The following is a 24,148-nucleotide window of genomic DNA, read 5'->3' on the forward strand; positions in this document are numbered from 1 at the left end:
TGTTATTTACTCCTGTACCTGTTTATACCCAAATCGTTTCATTTCTTCCATCATGTCCTTTCTGTCTGATTGGCTACATACATAGACTGTTAATATACAGTCTATGGCTATACATAGACTGTTAATATACAGTCTATGGCTACATACATAGACGGTTAATATACAGTCTATGGCTACATACATAGACTGTAATACAGTCTATGGCTACACACATAGACGGTTAATATACAGTCTATGGCTACATACATAGACTGTAATACAGTCTATGGCTACATACATAGACGGTTAATATACAGTCTATGGCTACATACCTATGGCTACATACATAGACTGTTAATATACAGTCTATGGCTACATACATAGACTGTTAATATACAGTCTATGGCTACATACATAGACTGTAATACAGTCTATGGCTACATACATAGACTGTTAATATACAGTCTATGGCTACATACCTATGGCTACATACATAGACTGTTAATATACAGTCTATGGCTACATACCTATGGCTACATACATAGACTGTAATACAGTCTATGGCTACATACTAACTTCCTGCAAGCACATATGCAGCGATCACAAAAAAAAACACTAAAATGTGATGGGTGCTGTTTTAGGTTGCTGCCTGAGTTTTATTCCCCTCCATACCAACTTCTTTTTGTATTGAGTTTAAATATATTTCTTTTATTGCGTTTTCCATATTGTTGCAACTGTTGAGATACTTTTATCCACACTATCCCTTTTTTTCCCCTCTGTTTCTTCAACAATTCCTCCCCCATTCTGTACCGATGTGCTCCGTGGCCAATAAAAGCTTTGCTTGAAGATACTCGCGTTCGCCCTCTACCGACAGATATGACAACTTACACATTGACCGCAGGATTGCGGAACTGGTTTTTATATTTTTATATAATAAATATGTTCTGGTATTTAAAACATACCACTTTAGTTGTTTGATCCTTTGGAATATCAAATTTGAGATTGCATATCTAGGAATAGATCCAGCTATGGCAACAGCAGAGTTTTGTTTACCTCGCTGCAGCTCACCTGTTACGTTCACCTGTAGGCCTATCACGCTCATATCTGTTCAGCAATCCAGAAAACATAACCAGGAAGAAAAGTTTGACAGGAGTCGCATGACGTTGACGTCATTTGGAATGTGCGGACTACAGATGCATTGTCAGAAATAATTGACCTGAAAACAAATTGAGAGACCCCAGAGCTGCAGAAAAATGCTCCGTTTTCTCTGCAGTTGCTGCTTCTCAAGTGAAAATTCCGCCAACGAGGTACGTGTTTATTGATTTTTTTTTTGTGTGTAAATGTTTTATTCGAGTTCAGCCGAGAAACTTGATCAGTGCTTTGCTTCAGTGAGATAGACCTGTTGGATGAGCCTGCTAGACTAATTTAATGTAAGAATGGTGAAGACTACACCCATTATAAAAATGTTATGTATTTGAATCAGGCTAATATGCAGTCCGTGTGTGAGTATTTTTCAGGGTGTCTTACAAGACAAGAAAGGGTAATCAAAACCACTATAGTTGTATTGTTCTGTTACGAATATAAAGTGCAGATATACAACAGAACCGTGACGCTATATAAGGTCTCCATAAAGGCAGGTAGGAACCACAGAACTTTGAACTTGAAATAAATGTATTTTTGTTTTAAACATGAACACTTGGTTGGTGCACTGAGTTTATGACAGAGTCATTACATGTGTCCAGGTGAACACAAGCCTTATTAATTACTTTATGTCTCTTTCTGAAAAGTGCCAGTTAAAAACAAAAACATTCTATGTAAAGGAAACAAACAAACTCTGATTCCTATTTCAGAGGCAGCCTCTCCTGCACCCCAGACCATCTGACCTGAATGAAGCTAGATCAGCCAGGCAGACCCGGCCAACACACAGTGGTACACAATCTCTCCAAATGTTAATGTGTCTGTCTCTCAAAACCTGTACATTTCTAACGCCTACAATTACGGATGATTTTGAACTACATGCATTCTGTGTGTGTGTGCACCTGTTGTGTGATACTGTTTTTTTTCCCTCCCAGATGCGCAGATCGTGATGCGGATTGGCAGGCTGGTGATGAGGCAAGTGTGTGTGCCAGAGTTGGACCAGAGGTTTTCTGACGTGGCCGAGACCTTCAATGAACAGCATGAGCGCTATGAGGCCATGGTCCGACATATCACCAACCTGCGTCAGAGCTACGGCTGTAACCAAAATGATACAATGGCTTTAACCGAATGTGTGGGGATGATCAGAGATGAGCATGGTAAGTGACCTGCTCAGAGCTCTCTGCCATAAAGGCAACATGATGACAGGTTCCCTGGCTTAAATGTTCTGTTTCCTTTGTTTCTCTGTTTCAATCTCCATCTCTCTCCACTTCCAGAGGCCAGGTACAGGGTCTCCCTTCAGATGAAGGGCTATGACTTCTCCCTCATTGTGGTTCCTGTGGGTGAAAGTGAGGAGGAACCACTGCCTCCACATCTGTCATTGGCTCAGGATGAAGTGAAGGGCACTTCTGAGAGCGTCAAAGCCATCATCTCAAAAGGTACCACACTTCAAGAGTTGATTGGCTGGCTGCTCCGTAGCAAGGATCAAATGGCTGAGCAGGTGAAAGGGGCTGCAGAAACTTACCAGGAGCAAGGAAGACTGAATGAGAACCTGAAGGAGAACCTGAAGGAAGTGAGAAGGGCGAAGGAGTTGTCGCTGGGATATAAACAACGGGCCGGGGAAGTCCTCACTGAGGCTGCACAGATAGTAGGGGCTTATTTGTAGTTCATGCACATTTTTGATACTTAATTTGAATCCAACAATTACAATATGCAGTACACTCTTTGAACATTATGGACACACAGAACGTCATGCATGTATTTAAATGTACCAAGTATACTCTCTGCTTTGCAGTCCATTGCAGCCTCTATCATGTGTGTTATAAGAACACAAAGACTAACGATGATATCTGCCTTTTAAATGTTTCATTAGCATTTTAATAAATATAGCAAAGACTCACTTTAACACTTAAAACATTTTGTCTGTGTAAAAACTTAGAGCATTTTCCTGGATTGGTGTAATCTTACCAGCTAACATTAGGGGGCATTGCAGACTCACTTTACTATTCCAACAGTTGCTCTTTGATTCATAGTCTTCAGATTTAGTCTGTTTCTCAGAAATTGCACTATGTTGATAAAGATTCCCTTAATTCCAGAATCAATAATCAAAATAATGAATGTATTTCTATTCTTTAGAAATTTGTACTTGATTAGACACTTTTTTGTTGCAAAATTTGGATAGATTTTGCAGGAGTATTCTGGTTGTGAACTGCACTGGATTAAACATACATATATACAATTGTTCTATTATGCAATAGCAGACAGGACACAGTCTCCTATAGCAGCAATAGAAATTGGACCAGAGGTTTGTTGTGATTGTGCTCGTAGTATTTTGTTATTTTAACATTCAGAGGAAACATTTGCTAAATATTATCCACAAAAGCCCATGCATTTATTAACCGATTAAAACCGCAGCTTTCCATCTGCTATTAATGTGAAAGCAGACAAACACATGGTCATATGCCATCTTGATAATTAATTTTGGAAAATCCATTGTTCCAGAGGTCATTGTCAAGTGGTCATGCATTATTTATCAGGCGGAGACAGTTTTAGAGTCCTGCTTTTGCCTTATAAACTTTACAGATTAATTTGGCATAAAGTATGCAAGGATGTGGTAGGTAAAACCTGACAATTAGTTGCTCATCTAAATGGAAAAAGGTTTGTTAAATAAATAATAGAAAAAAATGGTATATGTTTAATAAAGGAAAACTGTATTACTTATGTCTGTTCATGACTGTGACACCATGTTTGTGCCACAAAATGGTTAAAATATTGTAACTGATTATGTTCATAATTATGTCAATATATTTTAAGCAAACGAATCAAAGGCAGTTGCTGACAAAACATCATTCAACTTTGGTTTATATGCCGCAGTGCAATCAATTATTCTTACAATGCAATCATAAACCAACTGTCAATAAATTACTTATTAATGGGATTCATTAAAACCATTGTAATCTTGTCAGTTAAATCGGCTGTCCAAGACTGACAGCGACAACCTACCGTGATCGTGGAAATTATTAATTTGCAACCTATAGTCTAATTTTATTGGATGCTACGTTCAGGGGGTGCGGCAGTTGGATTATGTCCTGCTCACTCATTGGTTCAGACACCTGTCACTCCGTGGAGCTCGAGTCCCCTCGTCTAAGGTAGTCTGAGTGGAGAAAGTAATGAAGATGGAAGGAGCTGATGTTGATGAAATATTGAGGAGATTAACGGAGTAGCGAAGTGATAGACGTTTACTCATCTTGTTGGAACAATAGAGGACAGCGATACTAGGAAATTGACAGATAGCATGCCCGTAAGTAAACAGTAACTTCTCCAGTTTACTTGGTGTCGCGCCTTAGCCGAGCCTAGCTAACTAACTGTTAGCTAATCTGTAAGCAACCCAGGTGACAGCTTGAAGTCATTCAGCAAGCCGAGACAGAGTGTGTGACGGCAAAAAAGGATTCATTTACAGTCTCTGCCTTATAGCTACTGGTTAAAAAATACTATATGTTTATATTATATTATATGGCTGGGAAAGCTAATGCTTAGCTACTATTGAGCGACTATTGAGACAGCATGTCACGTTGTTTCAACGCAAGCTGTGTTACCAGTTGTCATTGTGGCAAACCAGCTCGCTAGCATTGAGCATAGTTACTACTTTAATTAGCTTTAACTAGATAACATGAAATAAAACAGCATTCAAGATGGGAAGGTCCCTTAATACAGTATGTGTTAAGCAAACGAGCTTTTCATTGCACCAATTTTGCTACTGTAGTAGACCACGTCACATTAGTCACATAAACAGACTTTGTACCTGCAGACTTAATCCTGTTTAGTAACAGCTGTAAGTGTGTTAGGTCTCTAAGGACCTTGTTAACATACTTCCTCCGGTGATTCCTGTGTGTGTGTGTGTGTGTGTGTGTGTGTGTGTGTGTGTGTGTGTGTGTGTGTGTGTGTGTGTGTGTGTGCGCGCGCGCGCGCAGATCAGGTTGACAGGGGCACAGAAACCACTGCAGACTGTTATGTTGATCATAATGATAATGCGATGTTGGGATTTTTCTAATGGCCATCATGTGATGCATCTTTCCTCTGTAACACTCAGCCAGTTCAGGGGTTTCCTGTATGGTGGGGACTACTGTGTGAAGCTTTGCCGCAGAGCCCCATGCAGTCCTGCTGTATGAAAAGATGACCTTAACTACTGTTCACGGACTCAAAAGTTGAAAAGGATTTGTTTTACAATCTGTGTCCTTCACAAGGGCTGTGCTTCTGGTGGTGTGCCAGATATTGTTTAAATAAGATACAGTTTGTCTCCTAATTCATAGGTTTTCCTTTGCTTTCCCTGTGTGAATGTATTTGTCATTGTCATTAGGGAGAGGCTTGTCCTTTAGCAATAGACAGTTTGTTTGGTAGGTAATTGTGCACTGTTGAAGTGGTGTCATTAGTGTGTGTGTGTGTGTGTGTGTGTGTGTGTGTGTGTGTGTGTGTGTGTGTGTGTGTGTGTGTGTGTGTGTGTGTGTGTGTGTGTGTAAAAAGTGTGCTTAGGCTTGTTAATGTATTGCATTCATTGCTGCTATTGTCCTAGGTCTCTCTAAATGCTTTTTGACAGTAAAGCCCGGCAGGTCATGGAGCAAAAAGATCGCATGGGCTCTGTTGTCATCCAGCATAACAGCTAGTCACACATGCCTGCGGTTTCATGCACTGGCAATGAAAAGCATTGCAATCCATTTGATTAAATTATGTACCCAATTCTATAACAAGCACAATATAGGTGAAATACAGACGTTGATTTTCCAAGCAAAAGAATGTTTTTGTAAGCAGAGATACCACTAAATGTTACCAGTGTTCACACACACTTCACACAACCTGGGTGAAGCAGCCTGAAGACTGTCAGAGTAGCCACCATCCTCCTTTCTCCCACCACCACTGGATCGAGGGGCCGATCCCAGGACGGTATTAAAATGTGAAATCTGAGGGCTGAGAATTAATAGATTAGGAGAGCGTTATCCAACTGTGGCAAGGAAAGCTAAGATAAAATGAAGAAAAAAGCGATATAAAAGAGAGCGTTAAAATTAAAAAAATCAGTGACGTTAATCATTGGACTTTTTAGGCTCACTTGCCGCAGGAAGACAGGAAATTGAAGGGGCGAGAGGACGGACGAAGATGCATCACTGGCTTAGAGGCAACGGAGAGAAGAGCGTAGGCTGCTATAAGAGGATTCCTTCTTGTCAGATCACTGTATCTGTCTCCCTCAGCAGCAAAAATCACACACACTAGCCACAGGCTGTTGTCATGTGTGTGTGTGTGTGTGTGTGTGTGTGTGTGTGTGTGTGTGTGTGTGTGTGTGTAAGATGATTTATAAAAAAAAGAAACCTTCCTTTAAGCTATGAGCATCCTGCTATTGAAGAAGACCAGGGGGAGAGCAAGGTGGGAGGCAATGATGCAACAGGGTTAACCTAAGGCCAAGATAGTCCAGGTAAAGAATATAGCAACAGAGAGCATGAAAAAGATGTGATATGAACTGAAGAGAGATCTCAAACCAAAATGCTACTATCCTAGGAGTGAACAAACGGTGTAAAGAGCCTTAGCACGGTCGGTGAACACAAGGTAATGTGAACCTGTGAGCTCTGGGCATGTTAGAGGCTCTGCTCTTTATGCCCATGGTTATATAACCCTGCCCCCACATTTTATTTTGACACTCCACAGCTCCCCAAAATAGTCCATTAACAGCTTTTGCTTTCATTAAGTTTAAGTTAAGTTGGAGCCACTGGTCCAACTTGTTGACAGTTGACCTACTTTGTAGATTTTGGGTGGAGGTGTGTTGGCACAGTTCCTGGTTCTGACATTGTTATGGTGATTGCAGTTAAACAGTTTATTAGTGGTTAGGGTGTGTCAGTACAAGAGTTAAGGATATCCTCAGCTGATGATAGTTCAGGTTCATTTCAGCTTATTTGATCTACTTTACAACTCTTCATCTCTCTGTGGCTTTAAGTCGTTGAGGGCTTACTAATGTTGGTGTCATTGTCATTACCAGCCTTACCAGTATAGTTTATGTGGCTTGCGCCCTGCACAACAGGAAAAAGCAGCTCGGCAGCTCTGTCGCTCTCAAAACCACCCACTTTGTCTTTCTCTCTGCTTCCTTTTTCCCCTCCATTTAAGCCTTCAGTTGTATTGGCCTCTCACTTCCTGAAAAAAGAAGGTTCCTAAGCATATGTGTAATAGGAAATGAGGTAATGAGCAGGGAGGTGTGTGTGTGGGTGTGTGTGTGGTAGCGGGCTGTCCCCGTTTTTCATTCTCACTTGGAATCGCTTCAGTTCTCCATCAGCTTTCCCAGACAGGTTTGTTCTGACTTTATCACTGAGCCTTGGAACACACACTGTGTTTTTTTGTATTAATCTATGTATAAAGTGTGTATGTTTTGTTTTTTTACCTTGGGTGTTTTGCCGTAACTCTGTCAGGTAGAACTGTCAGGTAGAACTGCAACTAACGACTAATTTGATAGTTGAATAATCTAGGGCTGCCACCTCTTAGTCGATTAGTCAACTAATTGGTTGTTTTGGTCTTAGTCGACTAAGATTTCTTTAGTCTATTAGTCATTTTTTATGCTTATTCATGCTTAATTACTCATTTCCAAGAAACTCATGAGCACATTTCTCGTAAACACAATATTTAAAGTGGTGCTTTTGCAGGATTAATTGTGGAGAAACTCAGTTTTACAGATGGTTAATTAACTACATTTATATTGTGCTTTTCTAGTCTTAACCACCTCTCAAAGCGCACAGCTCTGTCAATTAAATCAACTAATCAATTAGTTGACAAAATCCTATAAGTGTTAGTCGACTAAGAATTTCTTTAGTCGAGGACAGCCCTAGAATAATCTATAAATTATTTAAACTAATAATCTACCATTCGGATTATGAATCGCACAATTACTTAATGGATCATATTTAGTTATCGGCTTTTAAATTTAGTGTGTGTGTGTGTGTGTGTGTGTGTGTGTGTGTGTGTGTGTGTGTGTGTGTGTGTGTGTGTGTGTGTGTGTGAGTGTGAGAGAAACAGAGGCGGGGGTGTAAATTCAGAAGGAATGAGCTGTCAACTTTAGCTAACTCTGTCAACTTTAGCTAGCTATAAACACACTTGTGCAATGCATGACACATTCTCACTCCTTGGCAAGTAGTTGGCTCCATCAGAGCTTTGCATTGATGGAAAAACTCAGTAAGCTACAGCTAGGCTGCAAACCCCATTGGTTAGATCCATTTCTTGAGCCTGTTTATCTGTGTGTGTGTGTGTGTGTGTGTGTGTGTGTGTGTGTGTGTGTGTGTTTTTCTCAGAGCCTGGTGGTGGAGGGGGGGGGGTTGCCTGGGACAGCACAGATTTAAACCTAATGAACTCTCCTTTTTTATTGAGCCTACTGTCTTACACACTTTTGGGTTATCCATCCCTCTGGTTTATTTATGTGCGTTTGTGCTGGTCAGTGTGGTTGAGCTGCACAGAAGAAGCTCGCCACCTGCTGAATCATTTGTAGTGTGTGCTCTCGCTATTAATTTCTGTTATGATCTGTGAGTCCATTATGACTTACTTAGAGATGGCTAACATTACTTATCCAGACTAAGACGGAAGACAAACATCTGCCTAATGACATGATTACGCTCTATAGTGTCCTCTCAGGGCAATTGGTTTGTTATTTTCCTCCACCAGTTGCCTGTGCCTGTCTGCAGCGTGTCAATCAAGCCTAGAAATCTTCAAGACACGGAGGGCATTTTGTGCTGTTTGTACTGCTGTCTCTTAAACACGGTTTGGATGCAGTTTCAGATTATCATCACCATTTTCAGTGGGGAGTCAAATGCATTGTAAGGGTGATGGATGGGCGTTGTTACGCTATTTTTGTTATTGTTGCTGCTAGGGCTAAAAAAGGATTAGTTGTTTAAAGGTGCTCTATGAGTTCCTGCATGGTCACTTCTGTTGATGTTCCAAGTAAATTCCAAACAAAACAGAACAAGCTCGCCCCCCCCATGTTTCCGTAACTGTCATAACTATCTGACTAACTGTCACTAACCCCCACCCCCTCCCCCAACCATCTTGTCGGTGATTGGCTGGAGTGGTTTGTTGTATTTTGGTGCACAGCCTGTTGCTACGTTTACACGTGGCCAGCTATTTTCATAAACAGACATTTCAACATCTCCGTTTTCAAAAATAACATTGTGCACAGCTGTCAGTTTTCAGTGTTCGTGTTCAGTGTTCGTTTACATGTACCCGTGTACCCGTCAATGCCGCCAATAGCGTATGCCAAACCTGTAGGTGGCAGTCTAACGAGAAGCTCAAGCCCACGTTAGCCAATCAGAATCCCGAAAATAGCAACAACAGCAACAAATCACTTGCTCTCTCTTCTCTTCCTCACCTCCTCGGCTGCCTAAACCTCCGTTTGTCTCAGTTTACATGCAAACGTGCAAACAAAGTTTTCCAAAATCTCCGCTCTGGCTGGAGGTTTTAGAAAGACTTGTTTTCAGAGGTGAATTCTCCGTTTGCGTGTAAACGTAGGGCACAAACGAAGGGAAATGTCTCAGTTTTTCAAAATTACCATCTACGTGTAAACGGGGCCTGTGCCTCTAGTGTTTGTTTGACGTTTGCGATCCCTGTGTTGTCTCACGAGACCGGGCTTCTCACAGTGTATTCAGGGGGCAGTCAGCTAGCGGATCAAGGAGAGATGCCTAGGATTTGAGACAAAAATGAAATCACGCTGAAACCATGCTGGAATAGTGCACCTTTTAAGGGCAAATTAATCTTAACAATCAGTTAATCATTTAGGTTATTTTTTTAAATGCAATATCTTGGGCTTTAGGGAATTTTGATGGGTGTTTACTACTTTGTACATTGGATAGACCATTTAAAATAATTTGCAGAGTGAAAATAATGTTAAGTTGCTGTCCTAGTTGCAAACTCTGGCTGGCACTAAAAATGTTTAATATTAAGCATATTTGACCTTTAACTTGTAAAGATGACATCCCAGATGCCAGCATGGACAGAGTTGACCTTTTTAAAAGTGACTTTATAGGAAGAGAACCCTTCCTCTTACAAGACTGACTCATCCACATTCTAAACACAGCCTTAATTCAGTGAGCCTGCCATTAAAACGCTGGCTTTAGATATCGATGTCGTCCTTGTAGTCTTCACCACCATGAAAGAATGGAACAGCAGACCACACAAAGAACAAATTTCTCTAAATGGAGGCTATTCTGCTTTATAATCCTTCCCCATTTCATGAGTCACTGGCTCCCCCTCCCCCCTGTCATTTCTGTCATTGGTACAGTCCATAAATAGACACCTGGCTGCCATGGAGGGACCAGGCACCAGAATAATACAACATAAAGCATTTGGATGTGTGATGGACAGATTAGGGAGTAGGGAAGACAGGGAGAGAGAAATTATACATGTTGGTGGATGAGTGGAGGGACAGAGGGAGAAAATGTGTGTGTGTGTGTGTGTGTGTGTGTGTGTGTGTGTGTCTGTGTGTGTGTCATCCACTAAGTGAAGTGTTGGAAGTGGAAGAGTTTTTTGAAAGGTGGATTAATGCCACTTTCAGCTCAAATCTGAGCATGTTTCTGCATGACAAGTGTGCACATAGAAGGACTTTTCCTCCCTCTTTCTTGTTCTCACACTCTGTTACCAGACATACCAAACATGGACTTTGTTTTTGCATTCATCGACCAATTTATCCTTGTGCTTGCATTTTTAGAGCACAGACACGACAGAGCACAGACACACATAACCCGCAGTGAAAACAGATTGCTAGTGGGAAACATAATCCATCAGAGATGCATAGAGCCTGTGTTCTCCTCCCAAGCAGAAAGCACAAGAGTCACAGTGCATAGTTGGTTAAAGTGACCCAAGTACATGACCAGAACTGCAACTACTGTAGATCTGATAGATTTTTGTCTCTCTGGTTCTATTATCTGCTTTCTCCCTTTGTCTGATGTGACTGCAGCACAACAGTGTCGGACAGAAACCTTTATTAAAACATACAGAGATTAAAAATGACATTGAGAGCAACCAAAACCCTGTCCAGATAATAATCAAGAGAATGTAGGGTAACATTGGATGTTCAATAGGAAAAAACTACATACATACAAGTTGAGTGCTTTGACGAGGAAAGAGAGAAGTTCAGATGCAGACAGTCGTAAGTGCTGTGATGGATAGCAAGGCATATTAAAAAAGAAGGGCATTTATTTCAGTTTCACTATGACTAAATGTTAGCTAAAGCCTTTTCCGTATGTCTCGTTTAAAGACATGTACATGTGGAACTGTACAGCCCGTTTAACAAGCATCAAATTCTACTGTGCCACATTTTGTTTTTCTCATCAGTGCTTCAACAGTTAAGCCTTCCAGGCTTCCCTGTGTGGGTGATTTTTCGATTTGAGAGCCCCGAGTTGAGAATAGGTTGGGTCCTTGCTGCAGAGGTGTGTGTCTGGAGAGGAATGAGAGGGAAACGGGAGAGCGAGAGGGGAGGAGACACTTATGCTTCTTTGGAGTATTCAATTGATGTTTGGAGCGTGTACAGTCGGTATTCACCACTGCCATGGCATTGTTTGCTGTTTGTAATAGAATATTTTTTATCAGGTTACCAAATAATAGAAGACATTGAACATAAAAGGTGTGTGTGTGTGTGTGTGTGTGTGTGTGTGTGTGTGTGTGTGTGTGTGTGTGTGTGTGTGTGTGTGTGTGTGTGTGTGTGTGTGTGTGTGTGTGTGTGTGTGTGTGTGTGTGTGTGTGTGTGTGTTATTTGCTGTGTGACAATAATTATGCAGTGTGTGTTTATACGGTATTTCTTTCTCTCGTAGGTAGAGGTGACTCCACTGCAGATGAGGGAACATGTTGGCTATGGACCAAGGAGTGGTAGAGGAATGGCTGTCAGAATTTAAGGTACTGTGTGGGTGTGTGTAAAAATTATTAAAAAGCACATACCCCTGTGTGAAGTACATCCTTTGCTGCTGCTTATTATTGGCAACATTTCTTCCACAAACATAAACACATTCTAAAGTGCATAGGTCCATGCACCTACTCAAACATGAGCACTCACCGATATGTGACTGCTTCCAAAGACAAGGCTGGGTGAAGTGTAATAATAAAGGAGCGGAAGGGAACTTCCTGTGTGGACATATGAGGACCTACGTGTCATCCTTTCTTAATGAAATTGACATCGAAACGCAAGCATATTTATGTGACTGGACAGCTTTTGTAGATGCTATCATTGTCTGCCTCTGCAGGCTTTAGACACTGTCAAAATATTGTTTAAAAATTAAACAATGAATTGCAAATGTAGACACTACATCAACAAATGTTTGGCTATTCAGAACTCACTTCTCAACTTGCTGTGTTTTTATTTTTAGAATATTAGTAATCCAGTTAGTGTATCAAACTGTTGGTGTGTATGTGTTTCAGACCCTCCCTGACAATGCTGTGTCCACTTATGCCGCCTCACTTAAAGACAAAGGTGCCCTGGTCCCCGCACTCTACAAGGTCATGCGAGAGAACTACAGCGATGTATGGACACACACTTTTATATTTGTATTCATGTAAACCTTATCTTTTGTAAAAACCTGACCATACAACCTTTTACCAACACTTGGAGCATTGTGTCATGTTTTCAGTTCCACCATTTACCTACTTATTATCATCATTATTATTATTATTATTATTATTATTATTATTATTATTTTCTTTTTTTTTACACATCCTGATTATCTTATATTCTTATGTCTTATTGTTTTTTTTTGGTCTGCCTGACTGTCCAACACACTGTGTTTCCCAAGTACTGCTGTGCATGTTACTGACATTGATTGTTTTTGGCTTTCCGTCATTCCCAGTTGCTGGAGCCAGTGTGTCACCAGTTGTTTGAGTTTTACCGAAGCGGTGAGCCGCAGCTGCAGCGTTTCACGCTACAGTTCCTGCCAGAGCTCCTGTGGAGCCTCCTGTCCGTCAGCGCAGCCAGAGACCCTCACACGTCCGGCTGCATCGAGGCCCTGCTGCTGGGCATTTACAACCTGGTAGGGGAGAGGATGAAGCTGGCGTGCGTGCGTGTTACATTTTTAACACCACCTTCTTATGTCACAACTGATGTGTATATATATTATAATATGTTTATTTATTACCAATAGAGGAGAGCCGCTCTTGTTAATAACAATGTTTCCAGTGCGATAAATTCAAGGTAAGAAAAACCCCCTATGAAAAGGTCCTTGATCCTTAACAAGTGGGTGTAATCATGCAATTCCAGAAGCAGGGGACTTAACTGCTCAACTATTTCTGGGATCTGCGTCATGTGTTTTGAAAGATTACTTGATGCACTTTCTGCCTTCTTAGACAGCTATTATGCATGGTGAATGGCAGGAAATATGGGTTAGAAAAAGAGGAATTGAAACACAGTGACTTTCCCAATACACAATATAGATGGGTTGCACTTTGCAAATGCCCTTAAGCTTCCCGTAGAGAGATGCCAGCACTAGTAATTATTATGAAAGAGTGTTGGCTCTCGATGTTCTATCTATCAGCAAAGTGTCCCCTCACTTCCTCTCTGAGTAGCAGAATAGGTCAGCTGTCACTCAACACACTGGCTGTCTCCAATTAATGTGTTTGACATTAACATGCACACAGGGGACATCAAACCCCTGGGGTTTGTGCGTGCATGCTCACACAGTATACACACAAATAAGCAAACACACATACACTAGCAGACCGATTTGGGAAACCGAGACCCTGAGGTCCACACACAAACACCCACACACAAATGATGAGTGTGCTTGAAGGGATAAGCACACACTCTAGAGGTTTAAGGCACACACAGAAAAAAAGCTTTTGTTTTTCTCGCCCACAGAAATGTTTTCTCATTGTCTTCCTGTCTTTCTCTTTTATAGGAAATAGTTGATAAAGATGGACAAAGTAAAATATTATCTTTTACCGTCCCTTCCCTCTCCAAACCCTCAGTGTACCATGAGGTGAGAAACACACACAAATGCACACAAATCTTTTAATTGGCTTTTGCAAAAATGTTCAGTTTAAAAACTCCATCTTCAACTCCCCACCTATAGCCTTCAGCTATCGGCTCCATTGCCCTTACAGAAGGGGCTCTAGCCAATCATGGGCTGAGCAGGGTGGTGTACAGCGGGCCACACCTCCAGAGAGAGACCTTTACTGCACAGAACAGGTAAGAGGCTTGACGGGGGCACATGTTCCAAAGTCTGCAGGGCGAGTGTTGATGTGTCAGTAGGGTAGAGGTTGTGCACATTTTAAAATGGGCTTTCCTGGTACCAGGCTGCCAGTCTGCCTGCTTAGAATTGGCAGCAAACACCTGACAACAACCAGATAGAAACACACATCAAGGAGGTTGAACAATCTGACAAAAAAGCACTGAGGAGGTCAGTAGCCAAATCATTTTTCTCTGATAAAAATCGAGTAATCTTTCAAACATTGCCTCTTAAATTATAAGCAGTCAAGTTGTTGTTAGGTGTGTGAACTTAATGCACCAGTCTATGAATACTGGGCATGAGGAACCAGTTATACATATCAGTTCAGATACTATTTTTGATGCAGTAAGATAAGTTGGGACACAAATCCACCAACACTGTTGGACTTTCAGCTGAACTTTTAAGTGAAATGTAGTCTGACAGTGCCATTAAATATGGTAGTTTCTGTGAATCTGGTCCTCAGACTAATGTGAGAGTTTAGCTGCTGCCAGGGCTAATTATTTAATGCACTAGCTTCAGAGATGGCCCATGGCAGTCGTCTTTGCTTTGTTGCATTCAAAGTTGTTATATTGCTATTAGAGTTTCTTAAATGAATGTAATGAGGCCCAACTCTGAAAGTTGTCTGATTTGAAGGTCCACAACTCTTTTAGTACTGTTTTCTTAATCTGTTTCAGACTGACTGGATAGATTATTTAAAATAAAGAAGAATTTTGATGTGACAAAACAAGTCTGGCTGCTTCTTAAGATCGTGCAGAGATACTTTGACTACATACGTGAAAACAAGCTTTTCGTGCTTTTGATGCCAGGTTTTGACAAGGAAGAAGAATGCACGATTACAAAAGCAGAATTGCACTCCTAGCAGAACCAATCCTTTTTTTTTTTTGGTGGTATTTTGTATCCACGGTATCGATGGAAGTGTAACTGTGCCTGTGAATTTCTGATCTGATATGTTGAAAATTTTGTTTTGTCATGTTGTAATGTATACATGCTATTTTAAGGGTATGTTTGTGTTGTTGAGATTTGAGGTGCTGACCTTCCTGCTGCTGTGCTACAACGCTGCTCTCAGCTACATGACCTCCACCTCCCTCCAGTCCCTCTGTCAGCTCAGCTCCAGGTAACACACACACACACACACACACACACACACACACACACACACACACACAGGCGCTATTTTGCAATTTATCTGATCCTCTTATAGACTTTGCTGCCAGACAGAGCCAAGGTATTCGCTATTTGGCAAAGAGCTGCAATGTACACACATCCCAGCTCAGTGATTTAGGTAATGGTGATCTGCCAACTGTAGCTGAGCATTGCTCTAATGAGCACAGAGCTAAAGAGAAGTCATCAGCTTTGATTTCCCCTTGACAGTTTGCTGTGTGTCAGCTGTGTACACTATATAGCAGTTCCTCTTGCTTCAAATGCGCAGGTGTTGCCTCAGTTTTAGCTGAATGCTCTTTGTTGCAATTTGTATTATCCCTGTTAAAAAAAAGAATGAACTATTGACAGTTTATGCTCAGAAAACATAAATTATATAAATACTGTGGTAATGTGGTAAACCATTAATAAATGAATAAATACATGTATTAATAATAAAATGATGTAGCATGCATTGTGTTTGTGAATGTGTGTGCATGTTTATTGTTTGGGTTTATCAGCTTCACTGATACAAGCTCCCCTATTGTGTTTTCATTTGTTGTCGTCCAGGGTGTGTATATGCGGTTACCCACGGCAACAGATTCGGCGCTATAAAGGCATTAGCACACGGCTGACAGTCACGTCAGAGTTCCTGGTTCAGCTCATCACAGGGATACACTACGCCGTGTGAGTGTACACGCATGCATGCACAAACAGCCAGACCAACCGGAGTAGACTCACTGATCAGCTTTATCTTTCCATGTCTTCCATTTCTCAGTGTTTTCTCAAAATCTGCCCCATGTGTCTTATCTCTATGACAGTATTTGATTTGTTGTTATTATGTTTTAACGTACCTGTTTAAAATAGGTTGGACTGTGCCAATCATTAAGCCTGCTCACTTTGCATTTTGAGTATGATTGATTATATCCATGTTTACAAGGTTGCAGTCTCCTTCCCTGTCTCTGCTGGTGCATTGCTGCATATCTTGTTAGTACCTGTTGATCAGTGGAATAGTAGGACTGTGTATCACCTGTGGGCGTGCATGTGCGTCCTCATGCACGAGTTAAACAAAACTCGGACTCACTCAGAAAAAAACAATCCATTGTGCTACTAGATGTCTAAAATTCCACGGGGGACCCTTTGATCTGTATCTGAGACTCATGTGTTGTGTGTATTTACATGTTTATGTGGTTGTGCCTCTGTATAGGTGTAATGGGGAGGTTGAACTGGGATCCAAAGCACTGGATGACGTTCTGTATCGGGCACAGCTAGAGTTGTTCCCTGAAGCCTTGTTGGTACGTGCAATCGTGTTTTCCTTCCTGTGTGTGTGTGTGTGTGTGTGTGTGTGTGTGTGTGTGTGTGTGTGAGTGTGAGTGTGAGTGTGAGTGTGAGTGTGATTTAAGATTATTTTCGGGGCATTTTAAGGACAGTTGAAGACATGAGGGGGGAATGACCTGCAGCAAAGGGCCGCAGGTCGGAGTCGAACCCGCACAGCCCACTGTGTCGAGGAGTAAACCTCTGTATGTGGGCACCGGCTCTATCAACTGAGCTATCCGGGCGCCCAGAGCATGTGATTTAGACGCACGTGCTTTTTTTATGCACAACACACTATGCTGTATTGTGTTGGCCTCTGTGTGTCAGAGACTGCAAGCAGAATGTAATCCCACTAGATTATTTACATGCTTTCCACTCTGCTCCGTTAAGCCATAATCCTTAAAGCCCAGGGAGTAGAGGATTGAACCTAAGCTAGCAGTATTACTACCCAAGTCAAGGTGTGTCCTCCACAACAAACAAAACACACAACCTTTGGATTCACATGAATTAAAAACATTTTTTAAATAAAAAAAACGTAGTGTGGAAGGGTTTACATCTCAGTGTTTTGTCCAGTGTGTTGATTTGAGTGCTTACTTGTTGCAGTGGAACACACCAGGTGGCAGCTATCTTGGTGATGTGTCCCTCATGAGACCGATGTGTTGCAGCCTCACAAACAAAAGACATTTTGTATTGTGATTATGATGCCATCTACCTCATGTTACGTATTTAACTGTTACATGATCATTAGTGCAAGTGCCACTTGAGAATTTCCAGCAAGAGCAGAGGTTGTTAGAGAAAGACTTGCCGTTTTTCTTTATCACTCACCACTCAGTCTGTGCAACTCAGTCAGTTTTAGCTAAGCTCTCAGGTTTATCCCTTTGCATTAATCTGGTAAAAAAATGTGTTATTGATCAGATGTCATTGGTTTGGTTACATGATCTGAACTTCAGTCTTACTTAACCCTTGCCTCACTTTAAAAACGTTCTTTTGGTGTCATTAGAGGACAAAATGTCCCCCTGAGGTAATACAAAATGATATGTTAAAAATATTTTCCACTTTCCCTGAGTTCAATCTTTTAACCCACATCAGTCCTGATCATAACTACCAAATATGTATTTATTTTCAGAATTTTAACCCATTAAATATCACTTTTTGACATGAAGCCATTATGTTTTAAAATTTAAAAAAACAACACAAAAAATGAATTAGTTTCTACATAATTAATGCCATGGGGAATTTCCAGTCCAATATCACAGTCTGGGATATGTCAATGATTAACAACATCATAGATTTTGATGCGTTATTATTGTTTGCGCTGTATTAAAGTATAATCACCTGTTAACTTACCATGTGAAATACCCATTTTTGCTTTATTGTATTAGTCCTGTTACGTTTTTAAGGTTTTTAACCTTCTTATTATTATTTCCCCTTCAAAGTTTTTACCTTTTTTAATAGCCTATTATCCCATACACCCCTACCAAGACAAGTGGACCCGTAGTAGAATGGAGAGACAAAAGTAACAGAATTACCACCGGTAACATTGAATAAAACATGTTGGGCCAGTTGCTAAGATGTCAGTGAGCCAGTCCAGTTCCTCACTGGCCGGGGGCCACTGGGCAATCCTGTGAACCTCTGGCATCATCTGATGCAGCAATGTTTTTGTGGATGTGTGCTTCTCCTCGCCCTCAGGTGGGTAATGCCATCAAGTCGTCACTGCACGGCGCTGCACTGAAGAGCAACAGCAAGGAGGGTGCACGGAGTATCCAGGTGGAGATCACACCCACTTCCTCCAGGATCTCCCGAAATGCTGTCACCTCCCTCTCTATCAGGGGACACCGCTGGAAGAGACACGGTAAGATTCATACACAGGGGGGAAAAAAAACAATTGACACTGTGGCAGTTCAAGTCACTGAAACACAAGAAGAGCTCTCACACACATGTTCCTGTAAACATTTTGTAATCCCATTTTTTTACGGGGTAATAAAAAATACAATTGTTCGGTTGTAGAACAAATCCACACCAAAGGAGAGAGCAAGAGGTTTAGATTTCTTCATTGTTCACTCACCCTCCCATTTTATGTCATACAAAAGTGTTGTTGTAGTCTTCATCAGTCCCTAAGCTCGTAGAGCACCCTTCCTCACCTTGCTGCTGGAGCTAGTGCTGTGTCCCTCCCTCCTTTTATTAGAATCTTCTCATTCAAACCCAGGACTTTCTGTCCAAATTGTTAGTTGTCCTGTGAATCGAATTTGACAGATAGGAGAAAACAGGAAACCAGAGAGTACGTGCAGTGTGTACACTTGATTTGAATACATTGCGTTTTGTGTAGTTTCAGCTCTGTGCCAAAGAATATGTCTCAAATTTAAATAGCCATAGAACAAATGGTTTGTGGTTTAGAATTAAGAGAGAGCTGCTGTCTTTTCTGTACAGAGTATCTTTTTGTATACGGAGTACCGAAAAGGCAGGCAAATTACAGCCTTTAGCTAGTTTAATGAGTAGTTTTCATCTTGAGCCTAACACCCCCTTTTTAACGTCATGGATCCTGCTCATTGGTGCCCGTATCAGAGCTGCTTGTTCATGCGTAAAGCTTTTGTTATGAGCAGATGATAGAGGAAAATACTATAAAATATTAATTAATGTGTAGGGGTGAGTGGGGACTCGGTATGACATGCGATTCCGTTGAAATTACTTGTTCATATTCATCTCCATATTGCATGCACTTAGATGTGTACCATGTGTTATGTTCTGATCACTATGATTTTTATCTTTTTATTTTTCTGCCATCACATTGATTACCTCTGTTTGTCTTGTGTTACTGTGGTCGTGTGTGCCTGGCCTGTGCACAAGGCCGTCTTTTTGTTTTTCATTTATGTGTGCATGATACGTGTCTTTCTGTCCACCTGTGTCTGTTGTATTGTTACGTATTGTCCTGCTACCCTCCATGCTCCCCCATCCACCAGAGTCCCAGGAGGTGAGTGTAGACAGTGAGGCTGCAGCGGGGGGCGTGGCCATTCCCGAGATCAGTGTGACAGGCGTGAGCGGCGAGCGAATGGCCAACGGAGACTCCCTGCGGCCGCGCCCTGATGGCCGCGCTCAGCCCGACTGCGACCCGTTGGGCGCCACCTCCGAGGTCAGCCTGGATCCTCGAGGTCACGACTCCGGCACGCGGGGTCAGGAGGTCAGGAGGCAGAAGTCTGTGAGGCGAATGGTGGAGAATGAGGGTTCTGGGTCAGCCTCCACAGGGAGGAGCCAGTACTAATGGTCCTGCCCCTCCTTCCCCATGCCCCACTCCTGGGGTAACCTAGGTAACCATGTGTGGAGGCGTGGTCTGAAAAGCTGCATGATCACTTCCCACTTTACCTTTTGCTCTGGGCTCCACCATCCTCTCTTTGCCTAATTGCACTATTCCTCTCATCTGTCCATCCAACGTCATTTACTCTCTCCTTTTGTGGCTAAAGCTTTCTCATCAAGATCTCCTGCTGAGATTCCTTCAAATTAAATTAATTATTTAAGATCTAACAGAATAACCGATCAATAACCTAATAAAAAATGTATAATAATGAAATGTGCTTGGCTGAATCGCGCAATTAAGATAATGTGACATTTTATGGTGAGCAAAATGAAGTGGATCCTAGCAGCAGTTAAACCGAACGTATAAAACAGTTTTAAAAGTAGTTTTATGAGTTTTATTTGTCAGTACATATGACCCACATACTGTATACTATAAAATTGCAAACTTTTCTGCTAGCTGTATTTTGTTAAATAAAAGTAACTCTAAAGCCTGAGGTTAGGTCACTGATAACCAAAAGGCCTGATAACCTTGAATCAAAGGGCACATATTATCTCTGTTAGCTGTGCAAGTACCAGGAGATTGTGCTCCGACAATGTCGTTTAGGAGTCTAACTCCTGTTTTTTTGTTGGAGAGATCCTTTTCGGTCTCGTTCAGCACGCCTTGACACATTACTCCTGGGTTGTATCTTGGTATAGATTACTTTGTTCTGATTGATAGCTAGCAGCTGAGGAAAGATATGCAGGTCTTGAGTTATTTGAAGCCAAAGCTGCTCAAAATCTGGACTTAAATCTGATGACTCCTGACCTATTTTCAACAGGCTAAATGGGATCATGAAAGATTTTACCTGCCTATCTGTCTGATTACCAGCTTTTTTTCAGGTGTTCTGTTCAAAGTGATAGCATCAGATTTAAAAGTGTGTATTTGTGTATATGCGGGTGGTTGGCCACTCACACGGTTGTGGATGCATGCCTTTAAAGAAATCAGGACAGATGTCTTAAGAGTTTGTGAAGACGCATGCATTTAGGGTTTACTCACTAGTGCCTTGCTGTTTGCCTTCCTCTACTCTCCCTTTGTGGTCTTTCCTAGGCTTATGCTCTTAAACTCGTCTCCTGCCTTTGGGACAAAACAGGCTCTCCTCTGCCAATAAACCACTCACTGTTGTCTCACAGCGCTGCTGGTTAAACTAACCTGTGTGCTGGGCTGGAATACTGAACTTGCATTGTCTCATGTCAGGTGGCGAAATGTGCCTGTTAGCTGAGGTAACAGTGTGAAGGCGCCACCTGCTGGACAGTTATAAAGCTCCTCTGTCATGCAGCCCTACATATTTTACCCCACATGAAAAACATTGAATTATATATTGTTTTTAAACCATCTTAATCTTAATAATTTTGATTGGATCAGATGGGCTGGGTGACCGATGAGGTGGCTACTTTTTTTTCATCTACATGCTCCTGTTTTTCATTTCGGTGCTTGTTTTGTCTCCCTCTGACTTTCTGTCTCACAGACGCAGTGGATCTGGGTTCCCCGGATGAGCTGATGGATATTTCGGAGGTGGATGAAGGGGTGTGGCCAGGTGGGGTGGGGCCTGACACAACCCCACCCACCATCACTATTAGCAACAGCGTTACCACGTTGAACCTAGGGGCCAAGGCCATGAAGAAGTGTTGGCTGGGCGGACGCACCAGCAAGGACAAGGAGGCGGGCCCTCTAACAACGGGCCGGGCCGCCAGCGAGAATGCAGAGCTGTCGGTCAAGCGACTGACGCTCACTTCCAGCCAATCCGTGCCCAAGGCAGGAGCTCTCACCAGCCTGACGCGCACCGCCAGCGCCGTCTTCTCCCGCTCATTCGAGCAGGTGGCCAGCGGCAACGTCCCTCCCTCCAGCAACCACACCGCCTCTGAAGTTGGCCGCTATTCATGCAGCCTGCAGGAGGATGGGCAGGGGTACTTAAGTCCGTTGCCAAACCACACGCAGCGTTCTCCCAGCTTCAGCGTGCACCTTGGCTCTGACCTTTGAACCCTTTATGACTCCGGACTACATGAACCCTCGCCTCTGATCCTGTGACCCTGTACCTGTGACCTGGAACCTAAAGCCATGCCAACTTCAACGGATCACAAACTCATGAACAAACACTCCCCTCTCCTGCTGCTTTCCTCGTCACTCCAGTTTTAACGTCTTTGATTGATTCTCTGTGCTGTAAAGCATCCTGCTGCACTGCTCCTCTCCTGTGGGACTGATAGATGTGACATGTCAGGGATATCACTTCCAGCTTCACTGATGTTTAGTAGTGCAATGTTGCCGTGAAGTCGTGCCAGGACAAAACTCCACTCCGTCGCAGAACTGTCTGTGGGTGCACTTAAAACTTATTACAAAAAAAAAACTGTGGAAAAGTATTTTATTCGGCATTTGTTGCCCTGCATGGATTTTCCATACATCCATCCTGACCTTGCCCAGGTTTGTCAGAGGGCAGGTATTGAGTATGTGTGTGAGCATGCCTGAGTGTGTGTAATGTATGTGTGTGTATGTACAATTGTTTTTAGAATAAAGGCTGCTGATTGATACAATGAACAAGGTATGATTCTCCAAGTTGAAACAAATGGTGGTACTACTTAAAAAAAAAAAATCCCTTCTCATAGCAATACAAATCTCTCCTATTCAGTGTTTTCTATCTTTTGGGACAACTGCGCAAAAACTCCTTTCATTCCCACTTCTTTTGTCAACAGTTACAGCTGTGCTTCTTTTTTTTTTTTTTAAAAGAAAATCTGCATTCTTTTCTAAAACGTCAGAAACATTACCACTAACTAATCAACCAGTATGATGGAAAAATAAATTTGGTCTTTTTGTTTACTATCGCGCACTATTGTCGTCATTATGGAGAAGCAATATTTGTGTCCTTCCCTCTTGCTCTTCTAGCACCTTTCTGAATTTCTGTTTATTCAATGGCAAAAATAAATCTCCAACTTCTGACAAATGATGATTTTGATTTTGGGGACAATGGGTGTGTATGATTTGTTAAGTATTGGATTTTGCACTTGAAAGAGCAAACAAGTTGTGTTATCAACTTTGGTATGTTCTTATAATAAGCAAGAGAGGTTGACTCTTAACTGTGGTATTTTCCTGTTAGAGAGATGTGCTTTTTTGCTCCGTATGGATTTCTACCAGACGGACATGAGATTACCTACTAGCACAGAGGTAAAATAATCTGACACCCCTGACTAAAGATGTTAAAGTTCGACCGAAACTGTAACTTAACCTATTCCTGTGTGTTCTGCAGTAAGAAGGTGTGCGAGGACTAGGCTTATTTCCTATTTTTTTGATCCACCCACTATTCCAGCTGTTTGTAGTTGTTTGGTGATGTGTTTACTGTGTCCCTCCTTGTTGTTTACATCATCATCATCACCACCACCATGTCACACGACATGGTGGTATTCTCTTGTACCAAACAAGGAATTAAACCACCCATCTGTTTCATTTGATGTCCTAAATCAAACTGCCCCACCCTCAAGCAAAAGTGTTTTCTGTTGTCTGTGTAATAGAGCTGTCGAGTGTTTATAGCTTGGTGGGACAATAACAATCATCGTGTTTCTGTATGTGGGTTTACAGAATGTCAATGGGTAAGCTCTTGTTGTACATCATACTGTTATACTAAAGTTGTTTTTTGGCCTTTCTATGTCTGAAGATAACTTACTGCTACAACTGGGAATAAAGTGTTTCTATATTTCACTTGTGTGCTCAGTTATATTTTTCTGTCTCTACTGGATTCAGATTTTTTTTTTTATAAAGACAGTATGTTCATTATTAAAGGTCCCATGACATGGTGCTCTTTGGATGTTTTTATATAGACTTTAGTGGTCCCCTAAAACTATCTTAAGTCTCTTTCCAAAAATTCAGCCTTGGTGCAGAATTACAGCCACTGGAGCCAGTCCCACAATGAGCTTTCCTTAGGATGTGCCATTTCTGTGTCTGTAGCTATTGAGGAGGAGAGAGAGAGGGTGGGGGTGTGGCCTTGACCAACTGCCACTTTGAAAGCCATGATGTCTCTCTCTCATGGGTGGGCCAAATTCTCTGGGTGGGC

The 24,148-nt window shown here is 41.8% G+C and overlaps 2 protein-coding genes across 4 annotated transcripts; both read left to right on the forward strand.

Annotated features, from left to right (window-relative positions):
* Window positions 1-898: 898 nt before the first annotated feature.
* si:ch73-345f18.3 (uncharacterized) lies at window positions 899-3,019 on the forward strand. The gene is made up of 4 exons (XM_028598195.1): window positions 899-1,286; window positions 1,830-1,908; window positions 2,052-2,273; window positions 2,391-3,019. Exons 1-4 carry the CDS (start codon window positions 1,233-1,235, stop codon window positions 2,777-2,779), a joined length of 744 nt encoding a protein of 247 aa, XP_028453996.1. The 5' UTR covers window positions 899-1,232; the 3' UTR covers window positions 2,780-3,019.
* Window positions 3,020-4,233: 1,214 nt separating this feature from the next.
* hycc1 (hyccin PI4KA lipid kinase complex subunit 1) lies at window positions 4,234-23,796 on the forward strand. 3 transcript variants are annotated; one of them, XM_028597413.1, is made up of 12 exons: window positions 4,234-4,414; window positions 11,934-12,015; window positions 12,535-12,636; window positions 12,960-13,139; window positions 14,004-14,084; window positions 14,178-14,293; window positions 15,352-15,447; window positions 16,041-16,157; window positions 16,678-16,765; window positions 18,474-18,636; window positions 19,742-20,086; window positions 21,578-21,663. In XM_028597413.1, the coding sequence occupies exons 2-11, from the start codon at window positions 11,965-11,967 to the stop codon at window positions 20,038-20,040; spliced, it is 1,293 nt and encodes a 430-aa protein (XP_028453214.1). In that variant the 5' UTR covers window positions 4,234-4,414; window positions 11,934-11,964; the 3' UTR covers window positions 20,041-20,086; window positions 21,578-21,663. The 3 variants fall into 3 exon arrangements, with proteins under 3 accessions (XP_028453214.1, XP_028453216.1, XP_028453215.1); XM_028597414.1 differs by lacking the exon at window positions 4,234-4,414 and adding an exon at window positions 7,395-7,436; XM_028597415.1 differs by lacking the exon at window positions 19,742-20,086 and having other exon boundaries at window positions 21,578-23,796.
* Window positions 23,797-24,148: the final 352 nt, after the last annotated feature.

The sequence above is a fragment of the Perca flavescens genome, chromosome 14 (genome assembly GCF_004354835.1).
Source record: "Perca flavescens isolate YP-PL-M2 chromosome 14, PFLA_1.0, whole genome shotgun sequence".
NCBI lineage: Eukaryota > Metazoa > Chordata > Actinopteri > Perciformes > Percidae > Perca > Perca flavescens.